Source organism: Bombus fervidus, chromosome 7 (assembly GCF_041682495.2).
Source record: "Bombus fervidus isolate BK054 chromosome 7, iyBomFerv1, whole genome shotgun sequence".
In the NCBI taxonomy this organism is placed as follows: domain Eukaryota; kingdom Metazoa; phylum Arthropoda; class Insecta; order Hymenoptera; family Apidae; genus Bombus; species Bombus fervidus.
In genome coordinates this window covers 15,198,204-15,221,882 of record NC_091523.1, presented here as the reverse complement: position 1 = coordinate 15,221,882, position 23,679 = coordinate 15,198,204, and the positions used below count along the sequence as shown (strand labels likewise).

The following is a 23,679-nucleotide window of genomic DNA, read 5'->3' as shown; positions in this document are numbered from 1 at the left end:
CGAGTGTACTTTTGATTGTTGCATAATTAATGCGCTCTATCCGAGGTTAATTAAACGGTAAGAGTTTTTGGTCGGGCGAAAAAAAGATTCCACCTGGCTTCGAGACCTTTTTCCATTGAGCGACCTTGAGTCAGTCGAACAGCAGAGATTTTCAGCTCGTCCATTTCGCGAAATATTTCAACGTCGAGGTGGATGATGTAGATAAAGTGCGAACGTCCGAAGATGGTACGCGCCGGCTTGTTTTACTTTTTCTGCTTGCCGTTGGCTTAAGTTGCGCGCAATAATGCGGCCGCCATATAGGACCTGGATAGAAATAAATACGCGGGGTTAGACAGACCCATAGATCACCTGTATTCGGTACCATCGGTGTTCGCCACGATGTTCCCTTTTATTTTTTTCCTTTTTTCTTTTTCTTTTACGTGTGTGTTCCTCGCACTCATCGATCGCACGAACCGAACGAGCGAACGTACGCTCGATCTCGTCACGCGAGATTCACTTTCAGGAACGAGCTGGCTTACAAACGAGCTGCAACTACCTGCGTCTCGCGAGAAAAACTTAGCCGTGACTATTAATTTTCACGCTTCGCTGTTTCCTCGAGGACGATTCAATTTTCGAAATCGCTGCGCTTCGTTAGCAGCGAATCTTGGCGAATCCGAGCATTGTTTTCCAACGACGAATCTCCCTCGTCGCGATATTACAGCGAGGCAATTAACGAGACCTTCGTCCGTTGCTTTCTTCGGCGAAGTACGCGATTACACGCGTATCGACCCAAGAAGCAAGATGCGATAGCACGTCGCGCAATTAGACGCGCGCCAAAAAGGCCCGTAATAAAACTGTTGCCTGCGTAATAACGTGATTAACCGTCATCGAGTAAGCAGACCGAGTGACGGCGCGGAAAGGAGGAAAAATCGCGGACAAGGTAGCCGACGTTGGATACGCACGTAACCCTAGTTGAAGGAACGCGACCATTAAACGCGCCAAGGATGTCTTTGCATCCGAATGCAATCGTTTACCACAGGATTGGTGGCACCTTGCTCGCTTGGTTCGTAGCTCAAAGTTCACCGACAGGCTTTTCTCTCCGCTGTACGCGCAAAGACGCAGAGATAGATAATCGTTAATCGTACAGTAACGTCTAATTTGTAAAAAATTGTACGACAGGAAGTAAAAAATTCGTTGATCAAAGGCGGTTGGGCTTTTGTAATATGACGGTACATTCGTTATTTTCGTAGCGGCCTATCTCTAATTTACGTTGCAACTCCGGTTCCCTGGATAATCATAATTGCTGCTAACGGTAGTCATTAACGCGGTCGTAGCTGCGATATTGCCTATCCGTCAGTAATCTAACGCTGTGAAGCACGACGCCTCCGATAATTACAAAGAAGCTGTAACCACCAGGAAGCGACAGGGTGAATCCCCCATTAAGCCGAGATAATTTTATACGTTTTGTCCTCGGTATTTTCCGGCTAAGTCTATCCTCGAGGAAAAACCAACGTGCGTATTTCGCTACCATCGAGCAAGACCGGTGTTGAAAAAACGCCTAAAACACCTCTGGACGTGCGACGGCTGATTAAGCAGGATGGTATAATCGCTATACGCGCCTGATAATTAATTATATTTTCTGACCGATTTAAATCTATGGCCAGTTACTATATGACTTAAGATTTAACTGAGAATTTTGTAATTCGCAGCTCAAGTACAAAAGACGGGTATACAAGATGCTGCATCTCGACGAGAAACAGCTGAAGGCGATGCACACGAGAACGAACTTGCGAAGGTTACTGGAATACGTGGCAAACAGCCAGGTCGAGAAGATCGCCAAGATGTGCAGCAAGGGTCTGGATCCTAATTTCCACTGCCAGGAAACCGGAGGTAAAACCGATTACGAGTTTCTTTCTCGGTTGAATTTGTGGCGCTGATCCGGCAAACGTTCTACCGTAGTTCCCGAAAAAGCTCGATTTCATTTAGATAAAAGCTTCGTGGCGAGCTAATTCATGCAAGGAGGAAAAGTTCTCGCTGAAACGTCGGATATAACTGTATTCGACTATATAGCCGGCTATTTCTCGTTTGGCTAATCACAGACTCGCAACCATGCGTTTGCTTTCTGTCGCCTCGAGACAACATGCCGACCTTGAGGCCGCGTCAGTGGTCATCGGATCTCCTCGTGTCCATCAGAATCTTCCACGCGTCAGAAATCAGCGTCGATGTACCGCGAGTGATCTCACGCGAAAATTTGCCTGCTTTTGCAGAAACTCCGTTGACCTTGGCCACGACCCTGAAGAAGCCATCGAAGGTCATAATAGCGCTGGTGAACGGCGGCGCGCTGTTGGATTATCGAACGAAAGAGGGTCTGACGGCAATGCATCGCGCCGTCGAACGAAACAGCTTGGAGGCGGTGAAGACGCTGCTCGAACTTGGCGCCAGCCCCAATTACAAGGACACCAAAGGATTGACGCCGCTCTATTACAGCGTCATATACAAGACCGACCCGATGCTCTGCGAAACGCTGCTTCATGACCACGCGACGATCGGCGCCCAGGATTTGCAGGGGTGGCAGGAAGTGCACCAGGTCTCGCAACAATTTTTTCTTTTTTTTTTTTTGTACCACGATACCACTTCCGAAAGCACTGTCCGTTTAAGCTGCGTCCTCGCCCAAGAAACAACGAGAAACTCTTTGTTGTCCGTCGTTGTTGCATGTTTGGAACGATAATCAACAAATATCGACTTGTAGAACCGAACGAAGGATATGTGGTGTTTGCTTCGGTTTCACAATGGTCGTTTTTCCTAGCAACAAAATTGTCCACGCACGGTTTTGTCGTGAAACGTTTGCTTCCACCAGAATGTGTTTCGTTTTACTCTGATCTCTATCGCTCTGATTGAAAACAAACAACAAGCGATTTCTGTTACGAGAAACAGTAACACGAAGAACGGTGGAAAAACATTGGACAGTAAACCGGCAACTTTTTCAAAATACACGAAACATCGACCGAAAGTTGCTGGTTGTTGCTTGGAGTAAGGAGGCGGCTTTAGACTAGACGTATCTATCTCGAGCAACACGTGGTAAGGTTTGAAGGACAAGTTAAGGGAACGTAGGAAAAGTACGGTTTAATTATAATCGCGTCCCCTTCGATAATCGATACTTGGTGTGGTGTTCGCAGGCCTGCCGCAACAACCTGGTCCAACACCTGGATCACTTGCTTTTTTACGGCGCCGACATGAACGCGCGTAACGCATCTGGTAATACACCGTTGCACGTTTGCGCAGTGAACAACACGGACTCCTCTTGCATACGCCAGTTGCTGTTCAGAGGCGCGCAGAAGGACAGTCTGAATTACGCGAACCAGACGCCTTACCAGGTCGCCGTGATCGCCGGGAACATGGAACTGGCCGAGGTCATTAAGAACTATCAGCCGGAGGAAGTTGGTGAGTGCGAATCACACTGACAGATAGGCGAACCTCGTCGAAGATTCGACGTGATTAGGGGAAGGAGGAACCGTTGGCGAGACAATCTTCCTTTTGTCGTTCTATTCAAGCAACAGAGAAAAGATGAAACCGAACCTCCCCTCCACGCGACCGCTGGTCGATCAGTTGATCGATTAATTTTTTACGTTTTGATCGTGCCATGCCGATAGCCGATTCTTAGTAGGTAGATGATATTCAGGGAATCGACAGCGATCACGAAAAACTCGTGATTCGAAGAATTCGACGAGTGTGTTTCGCAATCCTTTTGAATCGTTCGACGACATCGTTTCGCACTCGAGATTACGGACAACTCGAGTTGTACAACGTATACACGACGTAACACGTCCGTTGACAGACGAAGAGTAGCTACGCGAAACGCTTATCTGATAAAGCGCGGACTTCGTATCGACCGTCCGGGAATTTTTTAAACATAGAGCACGTCACGAATTTAGCCTGGCATGTGCATGTACGTAGAACGCTTCACCTTTTTTCTTTACCTGTCTACTAAAAGACAAACACGCTTCAGCGCTTGCTCGTAGCGTAGCGAAGAGTAGCTAGTGAACCATAGACTAGTCTAACGATGTAAATATATAACATACAAATATATATTTACGTATATATAATTGTGCGTGTATCTGTGTCTGTGCTGTATGACAAAAGTATATAAAATTGTAACAGTCTAATGGGATCTTTGGTGGTGATGGTCTTGTAAGACGTCGAGTATGTTTGTAACGATATAACGAAAAGTAACGACTAAAGTTTGATTGCTTTTGAGTAATTACTAACGATGCCGTATCTTTTGGTCTCGTCGTAGAGCGACTTCGCTCCTGTCGGATTTCACGAGATTGCTTTCGAAAATCGTACAAATGCGGAGAAATCGAACTCCGCTGTTGACAAAACGGATAACGAACGTACGATTGGCGAATCCGACAATGGCGAAGTCGTGAGAACAAGTTGACTAGTAATGTTTGGTAGTTTCGACGTACTTTGTGAGTATACGTACGTGTGTCGTCGTGGGTCATTGGAATTTCCTTGGAGTAAAATGGGAAAAGCGAAGCTGTTTCCAGTCGATGCTTCCGAGAAGTCCGGCGGCCCGTTGACGGCAACTTCGAAATCACCGGTGCACATGTGCTGTGTCTGTCTAATAAAAAAAAAAAAAAAGAAAAAAAGGAAGTACAAAAATACGATGCGGATATATATCAGTGGCACCTTTACAACCTCGGGCACATTGTATCGTACAAAACAGATACAAGCAACCGCGTCGAATGCGTGACTCTTGCGTGTGCTTTTCACCGCTTTCTTGTATACAGAGACTAACGATGATAACGTTATCCGATCGTCGTTGTTCCTTATAACACGTGACATAACGTGAATCACATGCCGTCGAGCAATGCCGAGTATTTAAAAATTTGTGTAGGTGCGCGTGTGTGCGTGCGTGTGTGCCGTCGGCAGCTTGTAAGTCCGCTTGAAAATTCTGTGAAAACGAAACGCGCGCGCGCGCGCGCGGCAAAAGGTCGCGGACGTCCAATCGAATCGCTCGCTTGTTTGAAAAACATGAAACGATGCACGGGAAACGCATCGTAGCAAAAAGCACGCTCGAAACGAGAGAGAAAGCATTTCGTGAGATCGAAAGAAATACTGTTGTTTGCCAGGGATTCGGGATTCGGGGAAATCGTGTTTGGAAAGGGACACGCGCGTGTCAGATCACACACACACACACATTGGACTCGTGAGCGAGAACACAGAAAGATGATAATATCGGGAGAGAAACAGCGACAAAGAGACGATCTCGCTCCAAAGGAAGACGAATACCTTCGGAGAGCGGCGTCTACTTGTAAGGCTAAGTAATCCTTTCTTTACTTAACCTTGCAACCCTCGATTTTCCAGTACCGTTTAAAGGGCCGCCACGCTACAACCCGAAACGACGGTCGGTGGCCTTCGGCGGCACGTCGACGATGACCACGAGCTGCTCGGCCAGTAACTTGGGCACCCTGACCAGGATACCTTCCGCGGAACAACAGCACGGATCTGGTGGAAGTTTGACCGGTTCCGGAGGAGGTAGCCTCACCAGAACGATCTCGGTGGAGCAGTACACTGCGAGCGTCAACGCGGTCACGAGAGTACCGTCCGCCGAGCAATACGCGACCGGCAACCTGACCAGAGTACCGTCCACGGAACAACAGTATCCATCCACCGGCACCCTGAACAGAGTACCGTCCTCGGAACAATATGCCAGCCCTATCGCGACCGCGACCGGTACCACCACCGTAACCAGGATGTCTTCCGGAGAGCAATACTCCGCGACCGCCGGTACGCTCACCAGAGTACCGTCCACAGAGCAATATCCAACCGGTACGCTCACCAGAGTACCGTCCGCCGAGCAGTACGCGAACAGTATCGCGAGGACGGCGGACACCCATCACGCCGCCCTCGCCAGAGTACCGTCCATCGAAGCAACCAGAAACGAGCTACAGAGAATACCGTCCGAGCAGCACGTTGCCGCTAGATCCGCCGAGCAGAACGGTCATCGGATTACCTCGGACTACCAGAGCCCCAATTCGCTGAGGGATCCTAACGCGAGGTAAGCATAAACTGTCTTTGCGATCTCTCTTGCGTACTCGGCTACTCTCGAAATCGGGATTTCCTTGTTACTCCTCTTCTCCCTTCTTATCCTTCGTACTGTTCACTCAAATCTCCAACATCTCTTCTCTTTGATTAATCCGACCGATCAAGATCGAGATTTCTTGCCGCCTTCTTTACGAAGCCAGGGCGTCTGCTCTTATCTTTGATTCGATATCGATATAACTTCACGCGTGTTTCCAACAGGCTATTTTCCGATACTAACCTTCGCGACGAATTCGATCGATCGTACGTTGTTCGGGTGGCGGGGAACCCGCGTGTTCATCCGCGCGTTCGGGAATTAACCGATCGCGCGTTAAAGCAAAGACAATTTACGCTAATCTCGTGAGATTTAATCGAACATAAGGTCGAACGTAGTTACGTTCGACTCCTATACGAGTTCCGCCTCCATTTCAAGATTACCAGCCACCGCGGAGAACTATCAGAACGTAAGAATGGAGGGACTGACGAGGCTGCAAGAACACCGGCTCGAGCTTCAACACCGTCTTGACATGCACAGAACGATGGAGATGCCGCCGTCGCCGTCACCGAGCAGCAGGAGTCTAGCTCCTTTCAGCTCGGCTAGCTCGAGCCTCTCCGAAGGCAGCAATCAACCGTCCGGCGAAGATTCCGCCAGCATCGTCACAGGTATACACACACAGGTTTATTTTCCTCGACTTTTGCCTCTCTCGGTCGCGACCAGAGCGACGAGAATGCGGTTCTACGGAAGCTCGCGTGCTCGCAACCTTCATCGTTCAAGAGATTTCGTGAGATCTAGCCTCCGTATATGCGTTTGGGACACGGCACATGATCCCCTGATGCGACACGGAGAGAAATGTACAGAGAGAAAGAGAGGGAGAGAGAAAAAAGAGAAAGCGAGAAACACGATCAAGTGTATTTGTATATTTGGCGTGACTCGAACGTCGAACCATCACCATCAGAAATGGTACGCGATGCCAGACAGACTAGCCTTTGCCGAGTCTGTTCCACGCGGTGCTATGACGTTTCTCGAGACGATGACGAAACAACACGCGAGATACGACCATCCGTGTCTCGATGGATGTAACATCGCCGATCTAGACATTCCACGCCACGAAACTCTCTCTACGTACACGTATTTACTAGTTAGGAAATTTCAAAAGAACGGATATATCGTTTTAGCGTTAAGCTGGCGCTTTCTACTTTCCGTTAACAAATCTAGCGTTGCATGACGTTCAGCCGGTCTAAGAATCCGATCGAGCCAATGGAACGATGAAAAGCTCAAACGACCATGCTTGTTTTCGTCAATTTTTTAGACAAGAGTCTCGGCGATACAGCCTCCGACGTGATTAGCGACAGTTCCGGGGTCGGAACCTCGCAGTCGGACACTACCAATTCCCTCTCGATCCCAGGTACAACGGTCGTTTGCGTCGAGAGCTACAACAGCGGAATTCTAGGCCATCTGAATATCAATCAGGGAGATATCTTGGAAGGTACAGACTATAATTATCTTCTCTATCGCTCTTTATTTATTTGATCAAGGCTCGCGTTTATCGCGTTTCCGATAACGGAACGAACGCTGTTCGTTGATTTTTATTTCGTAAGTATGCACATTTTTTGTTTACGAGTTTGTGGACTCTCATAGATTCGTATTTCTTTTTTTCCTTATAATAGTCGATTGAGATTACTTTCGACGCGGCGGCTGATTCTATGAATCTAGATTAAGCGAATTTTTATTTTAATAATTTAGTTATAGTCGTTTGTAAATGATGTGTCGTATTCTATATACGTTTTGTAACATAACGTTACGTTTTATATGTTTTTCTTATAAGCTGGGAAAAAGTAAAATTGCCCGAACAACAGTCGCATGGTGGTGGAAATATCCTGGACCTTTGTCGATTGTTTCTTCTCAAATATCTCAACGATGGTGCATTCGAATGAAATACACCGATCCATCGAATAATCAACCAGTTTTATATCTTTTTTTATATTCTTGCAAGGGAGATATAACACGATAAAATTTCAAGCCAATCTCGTCGAAACCAAATACCTCTATTGCTTAGTCGATAATTTCTAAAATTAGAAGGTTAAAATACGCCGGTAGCCAGTTGTATCGTTTATTTTTTAATTTTTAACAGTCACCGGAGCGACCGACTGTGGTCTTCTGGAAGGAGTGCTTCGGGGACAGGGCACGGGTCTGTTTCCGGCGCACTGCGTACAAGAAGTCAGGCTCCGTCACACGAACATTCCACTGGGTCCTCAGCCTGCCAGGGATGGCCGGAACAGAGTATTGGGCCGTAGAGAATCTCAACATAAGTATTTCGCTACTGCTCCTAGACTGAAGAAACCGTGAGTCACTTACGTATATTACTTTATATTACATCTTACATTATCATCTTACATTATCATGCATCCTACACAGACGTATAATAATAACAGTTAGATCGGACATTTTTACAAACTAGAGAGGCGTCCGTTAGAGCGAATATCTTCGAATATCCTCGAGCCTGTCGTAGCCTTGAGTGCTAACGGAAACGACGCTGGTTTAATCCACCGAGTAACCGTTATTCAATTCGTTGATCTTCAGAGTTACGTCTGAACCTCGTACCGTGGTACTGCATCGCTCGAGAAAAGGTTTCGGCTTCGTATTACGGGGCGCCAAGGCAACCTCGCCTCTAATGGAACTGACGCCGTCGGCCAGGTATCCCGCCTTGCAGTACTTGGACGACGTCGATCAAGGAGGAGTGGCCGACCTAGCTGGCCTCCGAAAAGGAGACTACCTTATCCAAGTAAGTAACAAGTAGCGAAGCAGTTCGAATCGCTTTACGAAAAATTCGAATTTTATCTACTTGGAACCATAGAAAGCTTCGGGTGGATATTGGAACAACCGTTGCTAATCACAGCTTCGTTTTTATTTTCTCACTTTGGTTTATCGATCTGATCGACTTCTATTCTATCGATGCCTGATACTTTTTCGTAGATCAACGGCGAAGATGTGACAACGGCGTCGCACGAACACGTAGTCGACCTGATCCGAAAATCCGGGGAACTGGTCAGAATGACGGTGGTTTCCCCGATGATCAGCCTTCCGAATTCGCAATCGGCAGCTCTTCTGCCAACTAGTCAACCTATTCAGAGACAGTACGCAACCCTTCCGCGTAAAGGTAACAACAACGTGGTGATTGGCGGTACGCTTGGCAGATCACCGGCTCCCATGCCACCCCGAAGAGACCCGAAAACCACTCTGAGCGTTGGTCGCGCTCGAGCAAGATCGATGGTCGCGGGATTAGGTAAACTTACGATGATAAAAGTACAAAAATGCAGTCATGCCACCTTGAATTCCAATAGAAATGAATTGTTTCGCCTAAATTACGATGACCTAGTCCTATCCGCTCTCCGTTACTGTTCTCAGCAATTTCGTTTATGTATATAAATAATATAATCGCCGTGTATAATCGCCGCTCGACATTAGTTTCTTCTCCTATATATGCAATTACCAAGTATACTGTACAAATTTACTATGTTTTCTGGTGACATGCAGAAGGTGGTGGCGAGAGAGACGATCGCGACGAGATAACATCGACGGGAGCCAAATCGAGTAGCGCGGAATCGATCCATCTTCCTCAGCAACCATCGACCGGACCCAATACCGGACAGAACACACCGGTGCAGCCGCGAACGGCCAGTATTCGATCGAGACCTACCTCCAGTAGGATCACTGCCGCGGAACTGGAGGTACGTATGAAAAATCACGAAGCATATACCGTTGCTCGATCACGAACGATGCGCTTCTTGTTCTCCTCGAATGGCACTGCACGAACGAACTGAGGCTTCAGCTTTGTCCTTCCTTTCTTCCAGGAACTATTTCAGCGGCAGCAAGGTAGTACCAGTGGTCAGTACAGCTCGTCCATGATGAGCTCTCACTTTCAAACTGGTCAAGCTACCAAGTCGCATCCTTCCTCACCTGCTAAGACCGGCAGGGTATACGCGAGCGTAGCGGAAATGAAACGCAAAGGCAAAGTAAGGATACTTTCCCTCGAAAGTTAATCGTATATACTGTTTTCGATCTGCCTCTGTAGTGGGTCGTTTAATTATACTCTGTCGCGTGATACTTTGCTCGATGGTTACGAACGTGATAGAGTTTGCGGTGTTTGACAGCTGTAGAAACTAAGCAAACCGCTAAACTGTCTATTCTAAGGATCCTATCTGGCAAATATAAAGGAGAGTTATCGTTTCAACAGCGAGTTAACTTGTTTCTTTTTTTAGATAATTAATCAATTAAACGATAAACGTATTTGCCTTCGGTAAAACTGATTTCACATTTTAGCGCATTTATAGAAATTTATATTTTTATAAAGATAATTAGAAAGATGAAACTCGAATGAGAAATTGTTTCGCGTATTAAGTATTATATATCCGGAAAGGGTTAACGATTCGACTGTAAAATTTCTGACCAGAGGAATCCCTAGAAGCGGCAAGCTTTGTTTAACTCCGATCGACTTAATATCCCGTAACTTGGATAAATTGTTTGCCGTTACAGTAGATCCGTGTTGTTGGTGACCCGTTGGTGACCCGAGTATTTCTGGTCATTTAATTAGTCGCTATGCCTCCCCACTCTTTGTTTAACCATTATCGATATTCTGGTTCTCGGACGAGAGTATTGAAAGTATTTTTCAGAGTGGCTAGTGCTCCTCGATGCATGCTACCCAGGTGGTGATGGTGGCTGTTTTTACGCATGTGTGTTATAGTTTTCTCGCAAGCCAGCACGAGTGTACAGCAAGGGGCGCTCCTGGTACGAGAGAGACAACGAGGACGACTTATATTACTGATCGAAAATACTTTGTTTCTAGCGCGTCCGTGACTTGCATGATTCCAGGTGACTAAGCCATTTGCTAATGAAAATCCGATGCTCGAAAGGGTATCGGATATCACTTTCAGCTTTATGAACACGCCTCGCAGAACTAACGATGTATATCCATGAAACGAACATTTTAATTACTTTGCTTACACTTTTTGCATGATCGTGCATTCTTCCCCCGTGTGCCATACATAATCGGACGTTACACGTTTAAATAACATCCAACTTTCTCAGAATTGCGAACCATCTTAAATTCTCGCGAGTCGCCGAATGATCTCAAAGTCACTCGACATCTCAAAGTGTATGAATCTTATTAAACAAAGAGAAAATGGAACTCGATAAATTTGTAAATATAAGTAGATGCAGATTAATACGATAATGGTATTAACCAATTAATGAGCACATGTACGTGACCGTAACCGATAATTTTGTAGCTACTGATCTTTGTAAATTGAAACTACGGTACCTTGTACCCAAATATGTATATAAAAATGTGTATTATACACCTATTTTCATTATTAGTTATTATTAGTCGCTTCTTAAACACTTGATTTTGAAGACAGAGATTTAATCATTCTCGTTAATAAAGGAGAAAAATTTTCGCGTTAAGGGAATATCAATTGCTTTTTATCGGTGCTTCTCCAAGTTCGTATAACTCTCGGATATTGCGTTACTTGTGACAGTAGTACGAGCTATGTATGTGCGACCAGCTATTGTTTTTTGTGAACGCTATCCCCTCGAAATGGCCGGATCGTGGGTCCCAATAGGATTTTGTCGGTTTGTTCGCAGCTGAACTCAAGAGTGCGATTCTTCGGTGGATTGGGCGGTGGTTCCGATCTTCACCGAGATTTTCACAGTACACCGGACTTAAACGTGCAGGTACAGTCGTCTATTTTGGCTCCGAAAGGGCATAGAAGCCAGGAAGACGTAAACGCGTTGAATGGCAGAAACGGGCTTCCACCACCGAACCATCCGCCACCTCCACCACCGGTCGGTCAAGTCGTCAAAGTGAACGTGGGCGCGAACGTGCCGGACGTAGTCACGCCGGCTTCTGTGTACGATAATATGGCTCATATACAGCAAGTCAAAGGTACCGTATATCGTCAGGATATTTCAACGCGTTACGGTTCAGTCACCTGTTATTTCGTGATAAATTTCACGGTGACTGCTTGTCAGCCTCCGCTCCTATTGTGCTGGAAGCTGGAAAGAAAGGCGAGTGGAACAGATATAAATCCGATTATACCCATCTCGATCGTACACGCGTTTCTTACCGTTTCCTTTTACTCGTCGTACCCTTATGCCTGATATTAGTTTTAAAGTTCTTTTAGATACAGTTTTTCGAATATGAAACTTCTCTACGCTATTTACATAGCGTTTGGAACTTTACAAACATACGGAGAAATATGAATTTGCATAAAACTGCGCGATACTATGATCGGTCGAAATGGTCACATCTGCGAATCGTGTCGTTTGATGAACGAATCGAGCAGAATGCTCCTCTCGCTGCCGTACCATTCCGCTAGTCTCTTTCCAACACTGCGTTGTAGAAATTATACACACGAGATAACTATATTCTTCCTGTTCTATGCAGAACTGGCAGCCGCGACAGCAGACGGAGGTTATGGCGTGATGTCGAGCTTCCGACCATCGAATAGCGCCAAGTTATACGCCTCACCGGAAGATATGAAGACGGTAGGATATCGTTCTCGCAGCCTACCGACTCATACGACCCGTTGTCACGTGAGGAAGTCGCACAGTCTACGCACCACCAACAACACGACCTTCAAGCCGTTAAACAACCAACAAAACGTGAACAACACGGTCAGCAACAACAACCAGGTGAACAACAATCAGTCGGCCAACAACCAGTACGCGCAACCTCTGAAGACCAACAGAAGTCACAGTACGGCTGGTGTCAGGGAAAGAAAGAAGAAGGCCATCGGTACCAGTTCCTCGATCACGAATCTCTCGTCAGTGGCGAACAACAACGCTGGAAATACGGTGACTAACACAGCTCCGCCGATCCCAGAACCGGATTACAGCCTGTCGGAATCGGACAACGACGAGGGAGAGGAAGAGACGGACGACGATGGAGAATCAGAGATCGCGAAGGAACTCGAGAAAGCGGCTGCAAGAGAGAAATTGGAATCCACTCGAGAAACATCGGGCAACTCGAACACCTCGGGTTCGAGTTCATCCGGTAGCAGTTCGTTGCCGCATTCGTTCAGCGTTGAAGAAATTCAGAAGGTCAGAACGCAATTGAAATCTTCGAAGAGTCACCCGAACGACTTTTTATTGCAACAAACTCAGCAATCCCTCGTCGAGGACGGTGATAACAGCTCGAGTGGTGTGAGTTCCGACCAAGACGTGCCAGTGGGTCCACCAACAGGTTTCGATGATACGACCGCTAGAAATCTTGCCAACGAAGCCGCGCAACATCCGACCACGGTACTCTCCGTCGCCAGTGTAGAAAAGGAGACGAATCCGAAAAGAACGAGCTACGGTGGTAGCGGATTACTGACGCGACACGCGGTTAGCCTAGCCCAGTTGCCGCCACCGATCGAGGCGGATGTCGAGGAACAAAGCAACGATCTGTTCGTCCCACCACCGCCCGAGTTCAACGCTGGACCTTCCGCGGGCAACGGCGAAGAACTGGTATTCGCTCCTCCGCCTCAATTCTGCGACAACAAGCAGCAACCGCAACAACAACAGCAACAGAATCGCGTGAAGATCATCGGAGCGATACCGAAGGTTACCAACAATCAAGTAAAAGCTTCCGGTGGGCGGTTGCATAACCAGTGAGAAAGAATCGTTGCGAAGGATCGCCGATGAACGGACGGTTCGAGTCGCGTGATCGCGCTTCACGATTTACCAGAGTCAATTTAATCTTTCCCTATTAACCTTTCTCCTCCCGAGATAATTATGTACGCACACAGCGTTGCGCGTGATCCCTAAATATCACCTGTTTCGTCACTGGACCGACGATCGAACGCAAACTCGTTCGACCATTGGGAAAAACATACGATGCGATTGGCTGCAATAAAATTTTTCATCGATAACGTTCCCCGCGCCGGAGGAGTTTTGTAAGGAACGAACGCGCGCGTCTTCTCTATCGCTAAAGTATCCGTACTTGAATAGAGCGCCGTTTAGGTCGCTCCGTCAAAAGGGTCTGTAGTAGTGAACAAGGTATTCAGTGAATTTTTACCGTAAAACCTAGAATATGTATGAATCGTACGAACCGCAGATACATTAGACTTAAAAAGAAAAAGAAAAAAAAAAAAAACGTGCGCGCGATGCTTTCTACACACAAAGCGGTGTGACGCAACGTTCGTGAATGTCAAAATTCCATAGCCGTCTCGTGGAATGGCCTAAAGAGGTGAACGAGAGAAAAAGAAAGGAAGGATCTATAAATCGTACTGTAACTCGTAATTAGAGAGAAGAGAGAAATGAGCGAGCAAGAGAAAAAGAAAAGAAAAGAATAAAGAAAGAATAATTCTATACGATGCACGCTCGTGTGTATGTATTATGTATGTGTGCGTGTAAGAAACATAGAGAACGAATGCGTAGCGTATATCGGTTTGTTTTTCATATTTCTATCGAAGTACGACGCGTGTTTAATACTTTTACATGTAACAACTTCTATCTGTAAACGTCATCAACTTCTCCCATTCCACCGCGAAACAAGCAGAAAAGAACGAAGGCACTTTCGAGGAAGAACGCATCGAAATGTAAAATCGTGCTAAGACACGAATGACGGTGCTGCTAATCGTAATTCGTTTGATATCTTTTTAGTATTGGAGGCAATGGTGGCGCGAATTCGATGCGAAAAAGAAAGAATCGAAGGTGCCGAGTCAATGGATTAGCTAGTAAAGCGCGCGCGCGGTTGAGTTCGATTCCGTTTCTCTCGTGTTTAGACACTGCTCAAGAGCCTAATTACAAAGTTCTACTCACAAAGTCATTAGAGATTGTTTCTAGTTTGTAATAACGAGTAATAGCGTTACGACGAGTATGAATTTATCTCTAAGCTCGTAATCGCGTTAATAGAGGCGCACTGTACTACGTTAACGCACCAACATTATTCAGCTTGTAAGATAGATCGTATTCCTTCCATTTGAATCAGGCTCCTGAGAGCCGCGAGGTGTTAGCATAGCTTTGACGATCTTTCCCTCACCGAAAATGATGTTTGTTCGCCAAAAAGAATGCACGGTTATCTCTTGTCCCTCATCGAAGTGTTTCACGTCGAAGATAATCAAAAGTTGATCCTTTTCTTGTAATGGAATAACCCACGTTGATTTATCCTTTGTATATAGTATATAATTGATCGGCAGTGGAGAAATAAAGGAGAAAGATCTCGCGACTCTCGGCGACACTGCTACATACTGTATATATATACCGAACAACATTGCTACGTATTGAATATCTATAACGATGGAACGATTATTATCATCACTTTTATGATCACACCGCGATAGATTTAAGCGATATCCATGAAAGCAACGTCCTTCCTAATTATTGTTTCTATGCCTTTTCAAGTTAAATCATATTCATATACAAAACAGTGAAGTATGATGTTAAGTCAAGTGCATGCTTGTTGAAGCATGAATGAAACAGTTTTCGAGTCGAAGGAAATCATATTAAAGATAAGTATTAAATGTTCCTTAAATATTTTATTGTTTGTTTCCGATCGGTAAAAAAGAACGAAAGATCACTGATGCGTGTATATCGTTTCAAAAACTTGATCGACTGGTTGATTCGAGTCAGTAAAGCAATATTGTATGCGTTACAACGGCTCGTATAATAATAAACCGTTTCAAGAATAGAATTTTATCTTTGTTTGCGATCTTGAACAAACGGTATCGTCGATTACGCTAATTTCCTCGTATACGTGCTCGCGCAAACTTTGTTAAAAGTCAGATACATAAAGATTGAAAGATATACGAAATGAAGAAAGTATATCCTATACGTTGGATTATTCTTTTCAAAGATCACGCAGTTTTTAACCATTATTCGCTTAAAAGAATATAATTCCGTTGAAGGTTCGCCGACATACTCTCCTTGAAGTTATCAAAAAGTTGTGGGTCACGGCCGCTCCAAGTTACTCGATGGTTCAAGGTCACTCCAAGGACATTTCAACGTTCCTGTATGATATTTTCAAAGTTAAAGATCTAAGATTGTTTCAAAGTAAAGCTATATCGATCTAAAAAAAAAAAAAAAACTCCTTTAAAAATGAAAAAAAGGAAGAGAATATCGAATTTCAGCGAAGTTATGTTTTTAGAAACTAAATAGTTCAGAAACCGAAGAAATTTTTGCGATGACCCATTTACGACATTCCTGCCAAAACTAATTATAATAGTGTGTAATATATCGAAATTTATGAAAAAGAGTTGACATTGCACCCATTTTTGGACAAATGATCCTTATACGCTGTCCGTAATATTGTACTTTCGAATCTATCTGTTCTCGTTCATTATCGAACATTATCGCATTATCGAACTGTTTCAATAGTATGATAACACTTTAAAATGCTTCAAGCTCGCGCGAGATTATTCGAAAGATAGATCACCTGATTATCCGTGTCCTTAGAATTTGTTACTAAACGGCTTTTACCTCGCTTTACGAGGCGGTAGAAAGTTTTTGTAGCTTATTCCAAAAGAAAAGTCACGCGTAGAAGTCATTCGCATATATGTATAATTATTTCTTCCTAAATGAATACAGTACACGCTCGCCATTAACGATGACGAAATATAGACACTTTAAAAAATATTGAAAGGAACTAAACAAATTTATAAAACGACAACCTGGATAGCTAAATAAACGTTTGTTATCCAGATACAACGAATATATTGCAACAATTTCAATTTATTTATTAACGATAATAAATCTGAAAATTTAAGCATTCGATATAATCACCATCGACGCGTAATGTTTCCGTGGATCTTGCCGATAAAGTATTATTGACGTGCATAACTATACATAACCAGATGCATGTATTTACAAAACAAAAATTGCGTTAGTGCCAGATTAGACGTGAAAAACGCTACACGAATTGAATTTTAAAAGCTTTCTGTTGAACCTTTATTGCATACATCTATTTTATTCGTTCATCCATACTTGATACGTCTCTCTTTAATCTTAATTATCATCCTGCGAATACTATTAGTACTTTTTGCACTATAATTACTGTATTACGAGTTGCAAAATACGTGCAATTTTCCGATGATAAATAATAATCGATCATGTTCAAATAACGACAGCATACTTTAATGAACCTCACATTTATCTGTCTAACCGTTACTTTAATAATTTTGTTTCCGCTTTGTCAATTAATTTAATGCTATTGAAAGCTCGAACAGAAAGAAACAAAGTGAATTATAAAATACAGCGCTATCTATCACGATCCATGGCAACAATCACATACACAATTTGAAATTGATCGAGGCCTATCGAAACATAAACAACATGGCGAATAAAAGAAATACAACGTTACATGTAAAATATGTCTCGTTTAATAAATTAATATTTTAACTATGCGCCATCACAACATTTTTATACATTGCTAGGCAACTAGCCTTCTCGACTATAACGCTAAAAACTTCGGCCTAAAAAAATGTCGATTGATAAGGTAGGTTATACATTTACAAATTTCTTAAGAAAACTATGCAATATCCTCGCTTACTTGTTATTTAAGATTTAAATTATAACAAAGAACATTTACAAACGTTCTCTAAGAAGATACTTATCCATTCAAACTATTTAAGAATATATCAACATTTATTTTGTCCATGCATATGGCTTATCTGTCAAATGTTTTGATACAGGTTCTTTATCAGTTGTATCAACCCCATGGTACTGGTACTGTTTTCATCTCATGGCGCCCTGGTAATAGTACTCATCTAGCAACTACTGGTTATGATTCCTCAGTTGCTATTTTTGATAGACAAGGTGAATTACAAGAACGTATTCAAATCGCTGGTTTATGTACTGGTTTTGGATGGGATTCTGACGGAGATCTATTGGCTATTATATCGCAAAATTCTTCTACTATCACGTTATGGGATGCAACAACTGGAAAAAAAACACAAATAGATGCTGGTGTAAGAGATGGATTAACATGTATGATATGGGCAAAAAGAGCTTGTTTATTAGCAGTAGGAACACAGAAAGGAAATTTAGTACTTTATGACCATATAAATGCCAAGTATGGTATATCATAGTATTTTTACGGAAAATACTTTTACATATTGTTATATTATGTAATCCTACATTAAATCATATATTAATATATAGACGAATACCAATTTTGGGAAAGCACAAAAAAAGGATAACTTGTGGCGCTTGGTCTTATGAAGGACTTCTTGCGTTAGTCAGTGAAGATAAGGTTTTAACTATCAGTACGAGCGATGGGGATACAAGGCGTGAAATACCTCTTCAAGGTGATGCATCCGATATTCAGTTTAATGAGATGAAAATGGATCACAGAGTTGGGGGTGAAAATACAGTATGATTTCTTTATAAAGCAGCGATACATAAAATACATGTATGTTTGTATATCTAAAGTATTAATTTTCTCATTATTTGCCAGGTATCTCTTATTATTAGCAAAACCACTTTATTTCTATACAATATTTTGGATCCAGAGAATCCTATTGAATTAGCTTTTCAAAAACGCTATGGACCTATTGTTACTTATAAATGGTAAGAAGGTTTAGGTCATTAAAAAATCACTTAAATTTAATCACTTTTGTTTTTGCTATATGTTATACTTTAGGTATGGGGATGGATATATTTTAGTTGGTTTTCAAACTGGATATTTTACTGCAATATCTACGCATATTAAAGAAGTTGGCCAAGAATTATTTCAAGTTAAGAATCATAAAGATTCCTTGACTGACTTAACCATAAGTCAAACAATAGGAAAATTCGCTACATGTGGAGATAATGCCATAAAAATACATAGCTTGCAAAATTTAGAAGAAACTGAAAAATTAATTACAGTAAGCGGTGAAACTGGAATTAATACAGTAGAATGGTCAATGGATGGTACAATGATAGCAACTGTGACTCACAGTGGCAATGTTTTAGTCTATTTAATACAAATTCCTAAATTATCTAGCGTTTGTGGAAATAGGATTGCACTCCTTACCAGTTTAACAGAAGTTACAGTCCATCTGTATACGCTAGATAAGGTAAATCTAAATACATGGCATAAGATCAAAACTGCATAAAACTGCATCTAAATATATAAAATTAATTTTTAGGAGAAACCAGAGCCAATAATAATTAATACTATAATAGAACCGTCGGTATTGACAATAGGTCCAATGCATGCAGCAGTGGGGTTAAATAACAGAGCATTGTTCTGGGATATATCCGGAAGGGATTACAATACTACAGTACATTTTGAAAGAGATTATTTAGCAACAATAGATAGTATAAGATTGAATGAAACTTATGCATCTGTTTTATTTGATGGCAAATTACAGTTGCACTCGGTAACAAGTATATTAAAACACATATAAATTTATGTTACAGTGTATTAGTAAATCGACTATGTGTTAACTTATTGTCCTTGTAGATTAAAATGGATCAAACACTATCGAAAGAAGGGAAAGATACAAAAATGTTTCCAGGCTTAGGTGTTTCAGATTTTAAAATAACGTGCCATGCTCTTAGTAGCGACTTCTTAATCTATGGCAGTGATGTAAGTTATTTCTATAAATATATGGAATTCTAAATAAATACTGAAAGAACTAACTTACATTTATGATATATTTAGATGGGCCACATAATCTATTTTAGTTTAGAGGTTTTTAATCAATGTACCGAACATATACACAATAATGGCATAAAGGAAATCTATTTAGATACAAATGGAACACAATTATGTTTTATAGATAACAAGTTCGACGCTTATATGTATAATCCTGTGGAAGAAACTGTTTTACAAATTCCTGATTGTCTAGGTTGCATTGAAGGTGTAATTTGGGATCAAAATATTTTGGAACGTAATATATTTATTGTTTACAATAAAACTCTCATTACTACATACATATTTGTAAAATACTTTATCGAAGGTAAGTTAAAACTTGAAAATTATACAATCTATATAAAATAAATATATTACGTATATTTTGGAAACAGGTACAAAAATTATAAAGATAAATACAACAAAACTGCCATCTGAAACATTACCGCTGTTGATGTATTCTGGAGAATTGACATTAAGTTCAACAAATAACAAATTAATGCAAATTACATTGTCTTCTCATGAAGATATAGGAAATATTGTGGAATATACAAAAATGAAAGAAATATTAGAAAATCAGATTCTTTGCAGAAGGTAAACGTCTTACTTATTTCTTTATTTGTTCACTATAGGATATTTACTCTATTAAATATTTCAGATATCAACAGGCATGGGAGACGTGTGAGAGAATTAATGAGAAAGACTCATGGTTAAAGTTAGGAGAAATTGCAATTGCAAATTTAAATATTGATTTTGGTATTTGCTATTGTTGTTGTTGTTATTGTTACTATAAGAAACGTATAAATATATTATTTACAAATAATCATTTTCCATCACAGCAATTCGAATTTACCGCTACTTAGAAGATGCTGCGATGGTTTGGGCACTACAAACTATGGAAACCTTAGATGAATTGCCATTATTATGTGGACATGCTTGTATTTTACTTGGTAATTATAATGAGGCAGAACAATTTTTTTTACAATCATCTCAACCAGTACAAGCTTTGTATTTAAGAAGAGACCTAATGCAATGGGAACAAGCATTAAATTTAGCCCAAAAATTGAAAGCTGATGAAATTCCTTATATTGCTAGAGAATATGCTCAACAGTTGGAATTTACGTAAGAATACAACATTAAATGCATAAATTATTTATGTGTTCGTATTTAAATTTTGAATTTTTTTCTAGGGGTAATTATCCAAAAGCATTAACAAATTATGAACGTGGATTGGTAGATTCAAATAATATATCTAATACAACTACACATAATCCGCAACATCGAAATCTATGCCTTGCTGGAATTGCGAGAATGTCTATCAGATGTGGGGATAGTAGAAGGGGTGTGAACATAGCTATGGATAATGAAAGTTCAAGGCAATTGCGAAAAGAATGTGCAGAAATATTAGAATCAATGAAGGTGTGTAAGTACTATAACCTTATAAATATGTTCTATAAGTATTACAATTGGGTTATTATTATAGCAATTTAATGAAGCTGCATTACTATATGAAAAAGCTGAATATTTTGATAAAGCTGCTTCTGCATATATAAAATTAAAAAATTGGCAGAAAGTGGGGCAACTCCTACCACAAATTTCATCTGCCAAACTTAATATACAATATGCTAAAGCCAAAGAAGCTGAAGGCAAATATGAAGAAGCAGCAAAGGCCTATGAAACTGCAAAAGATTATGAAAACATAATTAGGATTAATTTGGAATATTTAAACAATCCTGGTAATGTAATCAATATTAAAATATTTTATATCTAGTTTATTAGCTACTAAACTTCATCTAAAATGTACATACATATATGGCTTACTAATTGTAGCTCGAAGTGTTGAAGTAGTACAACAAACTAAAAGTATAGAAGGAGCTAAAATGGTCGCAAAATATTTTCAAAAAATGAATGATTATAATTCAGCAATTAAGTTCTTGATTTTATCAAATTGTCACGAAGAAGCGTTCCAATTAGCTAATCAACATGGAAAAATGGAATTATATGGAGAAATCCTAATAAATACGATTGATGACAGCAATGCACGAAAAGAAGATTTTAAAAGCCTTGCGATGCATTTTGAATCTCAGAAAAATAACTTTTTAGCTGGAAAATATTACTTCTATGCCAAGGAATATCAAAAAGCATTACGACATTTATTAAAAGCTGCACAATTAGTAACAGATGAAAATGAAGTTCTGTCATTAGCTATTGATACAGTTGCTTCTTCAAAAGATGACAAGTTAGCAAATCAGTTAATTGATTTTTTATTAGGTGGTGATGGATTACCAAAGGTATTGGTATCTGATTTAATAAAGATATCGGTATTGATACTTGATTGACTTGATGTTCAACTAATCATACTGATTACAGGATCCTAAATATCTGTTCAGATTATATATGGCTAGAAAACAGTACAAAGAAGCTGCAAAAACAGCAATTATAATTGCTAATGAAGAACAAATTAATGGTATGTTTGTTTTATTTATATAACCAATGTTAAAAGAATTGTGTTAGTGACGATTTGTTCTACAGGAAATTATAGAAGCGCTCATGATGTTTTATTTGGCATGTATCAAGAATTAAAAAAGAATAAGATCAGTATACCTTCAGAGATGCAAAACAATTTAAGACTTTTGCATTCATATATCCTTGTGAGACTTCATGTAAAAAAGAACGATCATTTACGTGGTGCTCGTATGTTAATAAGAGTAGCCAATAACATATCGAAATTTCCTTCACGTTAGTAAAATATATATAAATATGTGTAATTAAATATCGAAATAATACGAACAATATTTGGTATACATATTCTTTGTTCTTTAGATATTGTTCCGATTTTGACCTCCACTGTAATAGAATGTCAAAGAGCTGGATTAAAATATGCTGCGTTTAATTATGCTGCTATGTTAATGCGTCCGGAATACAGAAACCAAATTGATGCTAAGTATAGTAAAAAAATTGAGGCAATTGTAAGAAAGCCACCAAAATCAAAAGATAATGAAATTGAAGAGGAACCTTTAACTCCATGTCCATATTGCAAGAGCAAACTTACAGAGACAGAGATTACTTGCGACAAGTGCAAAAATACAATACCTTTTTGTATAGCTACAGTTAGTGTTTCTGAAGCATGCATTCATTTTGAAATTTAATACATATATTGTATTTTAATAAGACAACATTTTTTAGGGCCGACATATCATTGAAGATGATTTTACGGTATGTCCACAATGTGATTTTCCTTGCATAAGAAGTGAATTCTTAAGGTATGTATGACATCTTATTTTAAAGATAATACATATAATTATTTGCTGTTATACTAGGATTATTGAATCTGAAAATATGTGTCCAATGTGCTCGGAAAAAGTAGATGTTAACATGGTTTCATCTACTCTTAACATCCGTTCCTATCTCGATTTTCAAGAAGGAAAATCACCAGTGAGAACTTAAACAGTTTTAGTTATAATTTAATAGAAGTTGAAAAAATACAAATATTATTATTCCTATCAAACGGTGCCGTCCAATATGAGTACAACATAGAGAAGTACAAGTAGCTTATATAAATTCATAGATTATTTATAAAATTTGTGCACAAATCAAATAATGACCATGCATGGAAGTATCAACAGTATGTAGATATTATCGTCAATAAACTAGTCTCCAAGCAATTGTAATTGATTCAGTTCCCCCACTGTTATTCTATCCAGATTAAACAATTTACTATCATCAATATACGTATATGTACACACACACGCACGCACGCGCCACGTAACACACAGAAAGGCACATATACATGTATAACATATATCTAAAATAAACAATTGCTTGTACAAATATTTTGTAAGCATTGATAAGATGTAATGAGTAATAAAAGCGACATCTAACGGGCTTCCGTAAATTAAACTCCGACTTATCAAGATTCCTTCGTATAAATGGAAAGAAACATACGAGAAAAATGACAACATGGCATGACTTTGAAAAATTAAACTCAATAATAACAATGAATGTCTTAATATCCTAA

General features: G+C 40.9%; 2 protein-coding genes across 6 annotated transcripts in view; both read left to right on the top strand.

Annotated features, from left to right (window-relative positions):
• Nucleotides 1–15,737, top strand: part of Prosap (SH3 and multiple ankyrin repeat domains prosap) — a 177,893-nt gene extending 162,156 nt beyond the window's left edge. For 2 of the 5 annotated variants that reach the window (XM_072007759.1, XM_072007754.1), the window contains 13 exons: nt 1,689–1,869; nt 2,247–2,566; nt 3,156–3,420; nt 5,347–6,040; nt 6,497–6,726; nt 7,374–7,550; nt 8,196–8,406; nt 8,645–8,846; nt 9,038–9,347; nt 9,599–9,792; nt 9,916–10,077; nt 11,705–12,005; nt 12,507–15,737. In XM_072007759.1, coding sequence (XP_071863860.1) covers nt 1,689–1,869; nt 2,247–2,566; nt 3,156–3,420; nt 5,347–6,040; nt 6,497–6,726; nt 7,374–7,550; nt 8,196–8,406; nt 8,645–8,846; nt 9,038–9,347; nt 9,599–9,792; nt 9,916–10,077; nt 11,705–12,005; nt 12,507–13,717 — 4,458 coding nt within the window. In that variant the 3' untranslated portion in view covers nt 13,718–15,737. The remainder of the gene's footprint in view (nt 1–1,688; nt 1,870–2,246; nt 2,567–3,155; nt 3,421–5,346; nt 6,041–6,496; nt 6,727–7,373; nt 7,551–8,195; nt 8,407–8,644; nt 8,847–9,037; nt 9,348–9,598; nt 9,793–9,915; nt 10,078–11,704; nt 12,006–12,506) is intronic. The other 3 variants (XM_072007757.1, XM_072007758.1, XM_072007756.1) reach the window with 2 other exon arrangements.
• A 140-nt stretch (nt 15,738–15,877) lies between these two features.
• Oseg6 (intraflagellar transport protein Oseg6) lies at nt 15,878–23,326 on the top strand. The gene is made up of 19 exons (XM_072007773.1): nt 15,878–17,537; nt 17,734–18,113; nt 18,203–18,413; nt 18,498–18,610; nt 18,684–19,101; nt 19,174–19,407; nt 19,491–19,616; nt 19,692–19,989; nt 20,057–20,255; nt 20,320–20,417; nt 20,501–20,783; nt 20,852–21,080; nt 21,145–21,397; nt 21,492–21,952; nt 22,032–22,128; nt 22,194–22,400; nt 22,485–22,771; nt 22,848–22,924; nt 22,982–23,326. The coding sequence occupies exons 1-19, from the start codon at nt 17,523–17,525 to the stop codon at nt 23,106–23,108; spliced, it is 4,113 nt and encodes a 1,370-aa protein (XP_071863874.1). The 5' UTR covers nt 15,878–17,522; the 3' UTR covers nt 23,109–23,326.
• The last annotated feature ends 353 nt before the right edge of the window (nt 23,327–23,679 follow it).

Coding starts and splice junctions, on each gene's coding strand:
- Oseg6 (XM_072007773.1), top strand. Junction 18,611..18,683: donor CCTATTGTTACTTATAAATG/GTAAGAAGGTTT, acceptor GTTATACTTTAG/GTATGGGGATGGATATATTT. Junction 20,418..20,500: donor AAATTTAAATATTGATTTTG/GTATTTGCTATT, acceptor TTTCCATCACAG/CAATTCGAATTTACCGCTAC.